Below are 14,062 nucleotides of genomic sequence, written 5' to 3' on the forward strand. Positions count from 1 at the left end.
TCCCCTTCATCTCCTTCACCTCCTTCATCTCCTTCTTTTTCATCTCCTTCTCTTTCATCTCCTTCTCTTTCATCTCCTTCATTATTTTCTTCATCTGCTTCAGCAGATTTTTCATTATCTTTTTCACTTTCTTCTCTAGTTTCTTCATCTTTGTCTACTTCATCTTTTTTATCTTCTTGTTGTTCTTCACTTTGTTCATTTTTATCACTTTCTTCTTCATGCCCAACAGAGGTTTCGTGGGGTTCCTCTCTTTCTGAAGCCCCAGTTTCACTTAACTCTTTCCTCTAGATTTGTTGATTGACAAATAGTAGTCACAAGTTCATCTAATGGTGTTTTGAAAATTTCTCTTTTTACTTTCTCCTCGCTGGTTTCTCTTCTTTTCTTTTAAGCTCGAGCCATTTTATCTACACACATGAGATAGAAAAACAGTTTTAATTGATTAGTGCAACATTCAAAGTAAAAAGGAAAAAGGAATATGTTGCAACAAGTAATAAGTTGTTGCAACAGATTAAGAATATGTTGCAACAAAATATGAAGTTGTTGCAACAACTTATTACTTGTTGCAGTAGAATCTTAAGCTGTTGGAAATAGAAAAACAGTAGCAACAGCTTAGCAACTATTTTGATTTTTTACAACAGCTTGTTCATATCTTTTTAACAATCGCGATTCTTGCCGAAAAACCTCAACAATTATTTTGATTTTATCCAACAACCGTTGGATAAAATCAAAACTTTTCCTAAACCATACCATGACAAAGAACAACAACAAGAAAAACATCTAAATTTAACTACAAAACATCTATATTTCACTACAAACACACAACCATCACAAATCTCACTCGAACTTAAACAAAATACACCGAATAGGGTTTTTTAACCATACGCACCTCGATGTTTGCAACTCACAAACAAGTGCTAAATTTCTTTAATAGGTAACCTCGATGTTGGAAAACATCAACAAAATTGCAAGCCTTTTTTTTTTCGAAACAATAAGGAGAACAAGAACAAAAACAAAAACAACACCAAAAACCATAATTTCACAACCGCAACCTCTATTTACAAACTCACAAACCCCAACAAGTGAAACAAATGCAACAAATACCCCAAACTACAACAAAACAAACAACATTCAAAATAAACCCATGTTCTTCTTCATCTTCTCTAACCAGAATCATCATTTTCACACTTTGATTTCAAAACCCTAACTTTTGAACCAAGTGAAAGAAAAACTTTACATGAGAATGAATGCAGAAGCAGCAGCAATGGAGAGAGAGAAAAACGGGCAGCAGCAGCGACGAGGAAGAACACTGATTTTGAAGATGGGTAATTCGAGATGAAGGCAGCGGTCACGGTTTTTAGCTTTGTCGCCTATGTAATTGTTTTTTTTTTTTTTTTTGAAATAAAATGAAGTTGGGGTCATGGGGATGGGTTGGAAGAAGATTTTGTATAATGTGTGTGAGCTTTTGTATATTTTGTAAAAATTATAAATTTTAAAAAATATAATTCAGTCCCTATTTAACTTAATCACATTTTAAAGATAAGTTTGACCATCACCGTTTCTAATTAGTATACCTTTTTGTCACATCAGTTTACTCTTCCTGGTCTGTATATAGAGTGGAAAAATAGAGAAGAGGGGAAACGCAGCCTTCCCTCGGATCTCCGATTGTAACCATGAGAGCCCGAGCAGTCGTATATCCGCTTCTTCTTGTCCTCCTTGTCTTAGTCACCTCAGCCTACTCGTGGAAGAAGGAGGAGTTTCGAAACTGCAATCAAACCCCATTTTGCAAAAGCGCCCGTTCCCGAAAACCTGGATCTTGTAATCTGAGGGCCACCGATGTGTCCATCTCCGATGATGGGGATCTCATAGCCAAACTTGTTCCCAAACAAGAAGAAGAAGACCCCAATAATAAGCTTTTGCTTCTCACTCTTTCTGTCTACCAAGATGGTGTCATGAGGTTGAAAATTGATGAACATCATCCACCCAAGAAAAGATTTGAAGTTCCTGATGTCATTGAGGATGATTTCCTCAACACCAAGCTCTGGTTAACCACAGTTAAGGAGGAGCAAATCGATGGTAGCGTTTCCTCTGTTGTTTACTTGTCTGATGGTTATGAAGGGGTGTTGAGACATGACCCATTTGAGGTTTTTGCCAGGGAGAAAGGTAGTGGGAAGAGAGTGTTGTCCATAAACTCAAATGGGTTGTTTCATTTTGAACAGTTGAGGGACAAGAAAGAAGAAGGGGATGATTGGGAGGAGAAGTTCAGGAGTCATACTGATACAAGGCCTTATGGCCCACAATCAATTAGTTTTGATGTATCTTTCTACGGTGCAGATTTTGTTTATGGCATTCCTGAACATGCTACTAGTCTTGCTTTGAAACCAACTAGGGGGGCTAATGTGGACGAATTTTCTGAGCCTTATAGGTTGTTTAATCTTGATGTGTTTGAGTATCTTCACGAGTCCCCTTTCGGGCTATATGGTTCAATTCCTTTCATGAGTTCACATGGGAAAGCCAGGGGTAGTTCGGGGTTTTTCTGGTTGAATGCTGCGGAAATGCAGATTGATGTATTCGGAGCAGGTTGGAATTCTGATGAGATAATGTTGCCGTCGAACAAGCACAGGATTGATACTTTATGGATGAGTGAGGCTGGTGTAGTGGATACATTCTTTTTCATTGGTCCTGGGCCAAAAGATGTGGTTAGGCAGTATACTAGCGTAACGGGAAGGCCATCTATGCCACAGTTATTCGCAACTGCATACCATCAATGTAGATGGAATTATAGAGATGAGGAAGATGTTTATAATGTTGATTCAAAATTTGATGAGCATGATATCCCCTATGATGTTTTATGGCTTGATATTGAGCACACAGATGGGAAGAAGTACTTTACTTGGGATAGGGTATTGTTTCCTAACCCGGAAGAAATGCAGAACAAGTTAGCTGCAAAGGGTAGACACATGGTTACCATTGTGGATCCTCATATAAAAAGGGATGACACTTACCATATACACAAGGAGGCCTCCGAAAAGGGATACTATGTTAAGGATGCTACTGGTAAGGATTATGATGGATGGTGCTGGCCTGGTTCCTCTTCATATACTGACTTACTCAATCCCGAGATTAGGTCATGGTGGAGTAACAAATTTTCACTTGATAGCTATGTTGGCTCAACAAAGTATTTATACATCTGGAATGACATGAATGAACCTTCCGTCTTCAATGGACCAGAGGTATACAATTACCTTTGATTATTTTTGTTGATACTGTTGTCAGTTATGCTTAACCAACATGCTGATTATTATTCTCTCCCTTGCATATTTAGCCTTATACCTTTTTCGTCGATAGAAAATAGTTTCCTTATACTTGTCTTTCAAGTTTTAAAAGGGTACACTTTCTTGCAGTTCTTCAAGAATGCAGTTAATTTGTCAGTTTTCACTTGCTAATGTCCATGTCTCGGGTTCCTTTTTGATAATAGTGCAATAGTAGAGTAATAGTGTAATAGTAGAGTAATGCTAGGTATTGTCATTTGAAGCACCCATTTGCAGTATACTATTTGCGGAATTTTCAAGAATCTCCAATATACTTAATGTGTTTTCCATTTGCAAGAATGTCTAGTAGATGCATCTAAACAAGACTTGTCCGCTTAATGATTGCATATGTTATCTAGGAGGTCAATTAGGAAAGATGAGGCCCAAGGGTAGAAACATTCTATTGGAGTTGATGCCAACATATGTTGCGGTGGTTGAGGGTACAAGGTGGAAACTATAATCAACTCCTGCATGCTCTAATGTACTCTAAAACTAACTAGGCAGAAATTTATTTAATGAAAGAACACGCTTCCTGAAGCAAGATTTTTCATGTTTGATTCTGAGTATCTACACTATGCGGTGAATTGTTGGGCAACGTTTTTACATCTCGTCTCCAATTTTAACACCAGACATTCAATGAACATTTTGTTTTGGCAAAACGAATTAACCCGTTCCCTACCAGATTATCAGAAATATATTTCTTCTTCAGTTTGGCAAAGCCAATCAACTGATTTGAACTCATAGGGTACTCCGTGGTTTCTTTAATCTGGAGCCTAGTTGGTTCAGCTGAGTCACTTGAATTGCTGGTCCAAATCTTAATTTGAAATCATTGCTGCTACATCAGTTTTTAATATTTCTACATGGTTTTAAGCCTTCAAGACCCCCATTGTTTTATTTGATTATTTCAGACAATCGTCCTGATTCCAGACCATTTTGAAGTGCATTTAGCTAGAGAAATAAAGCAACATCTTAATTGCTGTGAGGATAGCCTGTGGAAAGCATTACAAAATACATTCTATGACTAAAATGAACAATAAGGAGTTGAACTTCATTTTCAAAAAAAATAAAAATGAGTTGAACTGTAACAGTTTTGCTGTAGATTTAGACCTCATAACTTTTAGGTGCTAAACTCGAAACTAAATCGTTGTCGTCAAAGTGTATGTAAGCAAAAGTTAGAAAAAAGAGAAGATACAAATTAATACCATAACCAACTAGGAATGAACTATGATTTTTTTTTTCTAAATCAATTAAGACAACAAGTAAAGGGAACAAGGGTTAATCAGAATAGGATGCTGCCAATGATGATTCTAAGGTACTTTTGATTGCTTCAAAAAATCATTTCAGTTTTCTCCAATTATTGTTTGCCAATTTTCCTTTTTATATTCAAGCTATTGAAGACCCTGAGCTAATTATAACATGATTGGTTCTCCAAAAATACACAGGTACCTTTGATGTGTTGCCACTGAGTTTTTAGTTTTTGTTGTTACGTAATTACATGACTTGTATAAATGCTACTAACATCAGATCTTTTAATTATGAGTCTGAGTGTATCCCTGAACGTGGGAGATAGAAATTGGAGATGTTTTTTCTGAGAAGAATAATTTACCCTGGGGCTAGAAGTGCTTCAGTCTGAAATCTATCATTCATGCTAGTACTTGATTTAATGGTTTGTTGTTTCCCAGTCTTCAATAAGGAACTTCAATTAATTTCTGGGCCTAAGCTTCTCAGATCCTCAGCAAGTTTGCTATATTACTCAATTGTGATTAGGACGGCCAGGTAGATTTATTGATGTTGTTGAAATTTTCACTTTTGCTCAATGCCAGGTAACAATGCCAAGAGATGCTTTGCATCATGGAGGAGTAGAGCACAGGGAGTTACACAATTCATATGGTTACTATTTTCAGATGGCAACAGCCGACGGGCTTCTAAAGCGTGGCAATGGAAAAGATAGGCCTTTTGTTTTGGCAAGGGCCTTCTTTGCTGGAAGTCAAAGATATGGAGCAATTTGGACTGGAGATAATACAGCAGAATGGGAGCACTTGAGGGTTTCAGTCCCCATGGTGTTAACTCTTAGCATCTCTGGAATAGTATTTTCTGGTCAGTTAATATCCTCTTTTTTGGGTCAATGAGTAGGTAGCCATATCTTTCTCATTTAATGAATGTTGTGCATCATCTTTCTTTAACAGGAGCGGATGTTGGTGGATTTTTTGGTAATCCTGAGACTGAGTTGTTGGTTCGCTGGTATCAAGTAGGTGCATACTATCCCTTTTTCCGGGGGCATGCACATCATGACACTAAAAGACGGGAACCTTGGTTATTTGGGTATGATTCTTTAATTTAATGTTAAAAGCTTATAATACTAGAGTACAAGACAACACCAAAGGGTGTCGCCTAGTGGTTAATGAAATGGGTTGAGAATCATGAGTTTTCAGGTTCAAATCCCAGCGGAGGTAAAAAGCACTAAGTGATCTCTTCTCATCTGCCCGAGCCTTGGTGAACAGAGTTACCAGATACCTGTGCTAGTGGGAGGTAGCAGGTATCCTGTGGAATTAGTCGAGGCCTATGCAAGCTGGCCCAGACGCCATGGTTTTTTAAAAAAAAGTTTATAATACAAGACATATACGTTTTTTTGTCAATGTTCTCCAAATTCTTATATAAACGTCTTGTTTCTCCAGTGTTTCTGTGATCGTTACCACAAGTTAGCTTACATTTCTCATTTTGTATGATACATAAAATTCCCTCCAACTTGTCCCCATTTTTTCAACGACACACTTCAACCCCTCTGTACTTGTTCAAACCGGAACTAATACCACCCAGAGAGATCAAAACCAGATTTAAGGGAGGCGGTATAACTCATGTGCTGCTCTTTTTAGAAATTTCCAAAAGTTGGCTTTCTCAGTAGAAATGGGTTTCTTTCTTGTGATAATTGTGTGCTCGCTTCTGGTTTAATTCTGGTTCCATGTGGCACTATTTGGATGAAATTCCTACCAATGGCTCTTGTACGTAGCTACCATATAAAATAGGATCATGTGGCATTTCTCACCGCATAAGTTTTCTGTTAAGAAACCTACTTATTAAAAAAAAATAGAAATTTCTTATAAGAAACCGTAAGGAGACGGCGGAGTGGTTGAGACTTTGAAGTAACAATTTGGAGATTCTAGGTTCGACTCTCAGCTATATGATAACACTCAAATGTAAACACATCTACTCTAGTCTTGGTGGCAGGTTTACACGACGCTTGGACTTGTGGGTTGTTCCGTTGTGGCAGGTTTACCTGCCAGGGGATGACTGAGTCAACCAAGTCACTACTGTCTTTAAAAGAATTGAAGAAACCTTGCTGCATCATCATCAGTCCTCTAGCTCATTCAGTGCTGAACCACAAACTTAGAGGTCACCTATCATGCATGATTGTTGTCAGCTCTCTACTGTTTACCCATTTGATACGACAATCAGCGTGTAAATTTTGATGAAGTTTCTCTATTATATAATATTTTTGTGCATCTTTTCAACTTGGAAGTGTAATCTTTTTCTGTTTGATATTTAAAGCTTCGAAAGATTTATTTCTTTGGATCTAACGTTAGTGCACAACCAACTAACGCAATATCTTTATGTCCGAAAGCTTTTCGTTTATTTTTGTCATGTCAGCACTCAGCTGATATTAAGTGTTACTTTTATATGATTGCAAATGATATAGTAGTGATCGAATTGTTAACCTGTAGCATCTGGTGGTTGTGCAACAATTGTTGATGCGTACTAATAATTTCGAGGAAATATATCATCTCATATGGATTTGTGCAAGACAGTGTTTGCATCTGAATGTTTATATAGTTCTTTTAATGTTCATACAATCTTTTTGGGCTTTAGGACATACATGTGTGTAAGATGTTATTATTTATCAAGGTTGTTATATCTATTACAGAGAAAGAAATACACAATTGATGAGGGAAGCGATACATGTTCGTTACATGTATCTTCCTTATTTCTACACTCTATTTCGAGAAGCAAACTCAAGTGGTACTCCAGTTGCTCGTCCACTTTGGATGGAGTTCCCTGGAGACGAAAAATGTTTTAGCAATGATGAGGCTTTCATGGTTGGGAATGGTCTTCTGGTGCAAGGAGTTTATACAGAGGTTCTGTTCTAACTAAACAACTATTCCTTCCGTTCCAACATATGCACTCTTTTCCATATTGGGACATTCCAAAATGTTTGACATTCTAACTTTTATAGAACTTTCAAGAACTTAAATTTATGAAACTAGTCACACTTTAACTTTGATGTTTGCTCTCTTTTCAATCACAACTTTAATGTTCTTATTCATTATCACTAAAATATTATTTAAGTCAAATTAACATCTTAAACTCTTATGTCCAGTGGAACACCGTCACATAAAATAAAATGCAGGGAGCAACTCATTTTCATTCTCAGCAGTGTTCTTCCTTGAAGTAGCCTCTTTTCTTTTCTTTATTACCTGAAAGTTCGTATCTTTCCATACAGAGAGCGAAACATGTATCTGTCTATCTACCAGGGGAGGAATCCTGGTATGATTTGAGAAGTGCATCTGCATACAAAGGTGGTCATACACACAAGTATGAGGTTTCAGAAGATAGTGTTCCTTCTTTTCAAAGGGCTGGAACTATCATTCCAAGGAAAGATCGTTTACGTCGGAGTTCGACGCAGATGGAAAATGATCCTTATACTCTGGTAAACATCTATGTAGTTATTGTATTGGGATCTATATATAATGTGAACCCAAAGTTCTCTCATTAGTGCACATAAATAATTTCACTGATATATCTTTTTCCTATCAATAGGAAAACTAATGTCACTAAATATATCTTTCTTTGTGAATCCGAAGTTCTGATATTTAAGCACATAACTAATATTTTCAGACAGAATAAAGAAAAGCTTGCCATTGACTTGTCTTCCTTCATATCCAATTCAATGCATTTTCCTTCTCAATCCAAAATTGTTGCTTCAATGACATTTTTTATGGAAATTTGTATGGTCATGCCATGTCATCAAGTAATGGTCCCATCTTACTCTTTTGCTACTTTTTGTGATGTTAGCACCAACCCCCTTTTGGTGCTTTTAAAAGGTATCCCCATAGGTTTTGGAGCATCTTTAACAATCAGCATCTTTCGTACTGCAGGTCATAGCTCTTAATAGTGCCCAGGCAGCTGAAGGTGAGCTTTATATCGATGATGGGAAGAGCTTTGAGTTCAAGCAAGGTGCCTTTATTCATCGGCGTTTCACATTCTCAAACGGAAAGCTTATATCTTCAAATGCAGCCCCTTCTACAGCTGGCAGTAGCATATTTTCTTGTGAGTGCACTTTAGAGAGGATAATCTTGTTAGGATTGTCTCCTGGAGCTAAAACAGCCCTTATTGAGCCAGGAAACAAGAGAGTGGAAATTGAGCTTGGGCCACTCTTCATTCACGGAAATCGAGCATCTGTTCTCACCATTCGCAAGCCTAATGTGCGTATTACAAATGATTGGTCCATTCAAATTTTGTAAGAAGTTGGTAGTTATAATGAAGACTACAATTTCCTCCTCCCCGTTTATCCTGTATTGGGTTAGACAAGCTAATAGGTAAATTCTTACTAGAAGAATTAAACATTGGTGAAGGTTATTATACAGGGGTAGTTCGACGCTGATCCTATTTGAAGTCTTCAGCTTTCATTTTGTTTATCTTCCGCACGACGCTGTGTGGGTTCAAAGCTCTAGTATCGGGTTAGAATTCACGTTTCTGATCCTAGTTTGGTAATTTTAAGTCGGGCAATTTGCAGGATTGACCTTCGCTGGGGTGGTTTTTAATTTTTACACCTCAAAATGGTGATCTTTAACTTTTGCCCTTCAGGCAGAATTTCAGTGAATTTGCCCCATGCAGAATTTGGGATTTAAAGGCAGAATTATGCTTTAGCATGGACAAATTTGTAAAATTCTTTCTTGCCATTTTTGTTTTTTAATTGAGCTGGAGTTCGAACCCACAACCTCGGGATATTAGGCGAAGGGCAAAAATTAAAGACCACCAATTTGAAGGCAAAAATTAAAGACCACCCCAAATGAAGGGCAATCGGCGCAAAAAAAAGTTTTAAGTCTACTCTTTTGTTGTGACACTCTTTTCTTTTTATTTAGTCCAATAAAGAATGATATTTTTTTTTTATATTTAGACACAATTTAATTTAAAACTTTTGAATTTATCTTAATGAGATAGATTTATAGCTACACTAGCACAACTCAAAATCTCACCTAGGCCGTGAGGACACCTAACCCTACCCGGTAGGCAAACCAATCTAAAAGTAACCATGAAGCGTAAGATACTCCGTAAAAAAGAAAATGCAACAAAATAATATAGGAATAATTACTTGGCATAGCAACCTCTAAGAGGTAATTATTGATAATTACCTTTTAATTTATTTATATTTAGTAGCTACAGTGATTTTGCAATTTACCATTCATAGCTATACCTCCGGCCAAATACCTTTCCCTTTCTCTGGTGCCTCTCTCCCTCGGCCGCCGCCGTCTCTTCCGTCTCTGCGGTCAAATACCACGTCTTCGGCCAAGTTAGCTTTCTCACGTATTGTTGCTTCAATGGTGGTCACATCTCCCCTTCCGCCTCTTCCTCCTCCATGGCGACACCACCAGATCTGAGAAACGCCACTGCCTCCTCCACTGCCGTTACGCTTCTTAGATCTGATGGATACCGGAATTCATGGCTTCTTCACCTTGTTGTATCTTAGATCTGAGTATATTTGAAATTTTGTTGAAATACGACCAAATACAATCGTTGGCGGATTGTATTTTTGGGGGTAGGGAGGGGGGGGGGGGGGGCAAACGAGATGTATTTGACCATGTTGGTTGAATAATCTATGTACATATGTTTTGCATACAATTTTTTGAGTAAATACAGTGTATTTGAAATTTTACATCTGAAATTTTGTTGAAATACATTCAAATACAGTCGTTGGCTGATTGTATTTTGGGCGCAAACTAGATGTATTTGACTGTATGTGTTGTTTGAATGATCTATATATATGTTTGTATACAATTTTTCGAGTAAATACAGTGTATTTGAAATTTTGCATCTGAAATTTTGTTGAAATACATTCAACTACACCCAAAAACAAAAGGATACATCAATATATAAACACACTAAAATACACAGCCCCCGTAGTGTATTTAAATGCACTTAAATACATCATTTTGAATACACATGTATTCAGAGAAGTTAAGGTTGCATATATCCAAATACAACCAAATACATGTGACATCAGATAAGGTTGGATATAATTGAACAATACACTGAAATACAGTCAAATACAACCAAAATGCCTAAATGTAGCTACGAATTGTAAATAGCAAAAATGTAGCTACGAATTGTAAATAGCAAAAATTAAAAGGTAGTTATGTATGTAAGTTGCCCAATAATATAACTGAAATATTTTAAAGTTACTCTCCGTCCAAATTTAAGTGTCTTACTTTCCTTTTTGGTATGTACCAAAAATAGTCTCTTTCTTTATTTAGTAAGTTGACTATTCAAACATCCTACATGGTAAGTTTAAAACCGCAAGTTTCAAAGGACATTTTAGTACATTGCACACATTTTTAATTTTAACCACAAGATTCACAAATCTCTTTCTATTCCTTAAACTTTGTGCCAAATCAAACTAAGACACTTAAATTGGGACGGAGGGAGTATGCCATTCGAAATACCACACTACAACTCCCAATAGCTGGTGTCACAAGTCATAAGCTACTAAGAATGGAATATACAACTCTAAATATGGTGAAACCTACTGCAGAGAGGCTAAAATTCACAAAACCTCTCTCTAGCTATCAAACCCTAGCAGTCACCACCGCAATTCACGGGCCTTAATGGCCAATCCGACTGGTGGATAGCCTCCATCGGTGGTTAAACAACATAGTATACAACCTATACCTACCATTGAACCTACAAATTTGCCTAATCCCAACCCTAATACTGTTAACCCTAAAAATTTTCCTAACGAAAATACTACAAAATCACCAGCACCAATAACACCAAATGATGCCAATCTACTTAAGCCAAATCCTACCAACACCAGCCAAAACTATGCGAACTTGTTGCAACCAATTCTTACCAACACAAACCAAATAATAATACCACCAAAACCAATTACATATATGGTTGGGGAACCATACATAGCCTGGAAGTCATCAGAAGTACAATAAATGATCATAAAAGAAAATTTACATTATGCAAAGACTAGGTAAATTCTCTCATGACAACATTGACATTAGGAAACTGAGGAAGGTAATTCCAGTCCAATGTAAAATAAAAGGAACGACTACAATTAGGCTAATTGAAGAAAGACATATCTTGATAAGACTGTCACTGTTGGAAGACTATGTGAAGATGATGTCAACCCCAGCATACTACTTGAAGGTTCAAGACAGATATTGCAAAATGAGGCCTTTAATCTGGGATCCTTGGTTCAAACCAAAAGAGGAAAACATCAAGAGCAGTAGCATGGATTAGTTTCCCTGAATTGCCTCCCAACTTCTTTGCAAGAGAGGCTGTTTTCTTCATGGCAACAACTATTGGAAAACCATTGACTGTGGATTTGGCAACAACAAATAGGACAAGACCTAGTTGTGCAAAAGTGAAAGTTGAAATTGGTGTGATGTGCTTCTAATAGATACTTGTCACGTATGTTTAGGAGGCCCTTGGTTTCAAAGGCATAAGATCCCATATGAGCAAGAGTGGAATAAGTATGTCGTGGATGAAAGGAGGAAACCTCTATTTCTATACATACTTCGTAGAACGAATCCAAGTATAAAAGTGCAAGAGCCCAATGTGAAATGGCCTATCTTGATTATGGAAGCTAGTGGAGAAGAGTATGAGAAAGGGGAGTTCATGATGGATGAAATCTTTGCTAGTTACCCTTATTCCCAAGAAAAGAAGATGAAATTGGCTATTGGGACTTTTGAGAAGAAGCTTGCACACTATTGGGCGTACAAGAGGGGAGATCCAATCACTATTTGGGATGTAATGAAAGATAGCTTGAGAGGCCAATATCCCGAACCACATGACAGTGGGTATAGGAGCAAAACCACTTCCCAGGAGAAGAAACCAAAAGGGAGGAAGCAAAGTGCCTCTTGTGAGATGCCACAAATTCAACATATTACTTCATCTATAGATACCCCAAGTGAGATTTGGGAGGCATTGAAAGGGAACTGGTTGAATGGAGGAATAGCGGACAAGACCATTACTTCACTTGGTCAAATGAGCTTCCCTTTGGTGGCTCAAGGCAAGGAAGATCCCTTATATGAAAATCAAGGTAAAATAACTTATCCTAATACTCATACTTCGTTGAGTGATCTTAATGTCAATTCCAGTTTGAAAGTTAGTTTACCTTGCATTGAGTCTATTGAATCTTTTCCATGTCTTGATAATGTCATTGTTGAAAGTGTCCCTACACTAGTTGATCCTATTGATGACCGAATTGATCCTTCTTTCAAGGTCGATTTATGTCCACCTAGTGTTGACACTTGTGATTTGAATGGACTAGCATCATCAATTGAATGTGCTCAAACACTAGTTAATCCTTTTGATGACCAAATTGATTCTTCTTGCAAGATCAATTTGTGTCCACCTAGTGTTGATACTTGTGAATTGAATGGTAGTACATTGTCATGTGGTAATTATGTTAGTAAATCTTGTGAGCTTGACATGCTACCAACTAGTGTTGAAATTTGTGTTGATCAACTTGCTTGTCGTGATAATTCACTACTTGAGGATCCTTGTGATGTGCTTAATGTACCTCTTGTTAGTGATGATGTTGATGTAGTTGGTCAATTGAAAGAACATGACATCTCACCTTTGTTTGTTTCATCTCAAAATGAGTCTCTTGATCTTGTTTTAGGGTCATGTGATAAGACTCAAATTTGTAGTGGTGATATGTGTCATATAGATAGTCATGTGAATGAAAATGCATTGAAAGATGACATTGGTTCTTTTGAGAGTGAAATGACATGCTTTGACTCCTCATTGTTCATGGATTACCCTCTTGTAAAGGATAATGTCTTATTTGAGGATGACATGATTAATGAAAGTGAAGTAAGTATCTAGTGGAATGTTTTGTATTGTTGAACGTGTAACCACTTTTGGGGACTACATGGTGTTTACAAATCCACAATGGAGTGATGACGCCCTTCCCTACGATGGAGATCTTTCCTTTGGGAGTGATGATACATTTATGGGGAAGAAGTGTTTTGAAAAAGAAGGTGATTCTTGTTTACAAATTGGTACTTCTTCCTTGTGTGTTCAAACTTATAGTAGCAAGCTAGATCTTGTTCTTGAACCTAATAGTGAGGCTACATTTGAGGACACCATAGATGAAGTCATTTTGAGTGACACCTTTCTTTTCTATCTATTTGCATATGATGACATTTATGTTATTATTGGGAGTTTATTTGATGTTGGGCGGGGTCCTATTGGGGTACTTAGCTGTTGCCTTTCCCGTGTTATGTGGGTATCTTTTCCTTTTGACCCCAGTGAAGTCTTAACTTTGTGTGAATGGTATCATTTTGCAGTTTAGGATCATTTGTGTGTTGTGCCAACTTAGTTTCTTGAAACCATTGGTTCCTTTAGAATATCCTCATTTCTTGATCTTTGGGATAGCCAAGTTCTTGGTGCTCTACTTGAGAGCTTATTTTTCATGAAAATAGTTGATACTTGCCTATATCACAAATTTGTGCTTACTTGGCATG

The 14,062-nt window shown here is 37.2% G+C and overlaps 1 protein-coding gene across 1 annotated transcript; it reads left to right on the plus strand.

Annotated features, from left to right (window-relative positions):
- Positions 1–1,571: 1,571 nt before the first annotated feature.
- LOC132059666 (probable glucan 1,3-alpha-glucosidase) lies at positions 1,572–8,989 on the plus strand. Its single transcript, XM_059452363.1, has 6 exons — positions 1,572–3,230; positions 5,132–5,405; positions 5,495–5,630; positions 7,228–7,438; positions 7,804–8,010; positions 8,459–8,989. The coding sequence occupies exons 1-6, from the start codon at positions 1,671–1,673 to the stop codon at positions 8,822–8,824; spliced, it is 2,754 nt and encodes a 917-aa protein (XP_059308346.1). The 5' UTR covers positions 1,572–1,670; the 3' UTR covers positions 8,825–8,989.
- The last annotated feature ends 5,073 nt before the right edge of the window (positions 8,990–14,062 follow it).

This window comes from Lycium ferocissimum, chromosome 6 (assembly GCF_029784015.1).
Source record: "Lycium ferocissimum isolate CSIRO_LF1 chromosome 6, AGI_CSIRO_Lferr_CH_V1, whole genome shotgun sequence".
Classification (NCBI taxonomy): Eukaryota; Viridiplantae; Streptophyta; class Magnoliopsida; order Solanales; family Solanaceae; genus Lycium; species Lycium ferocissimum.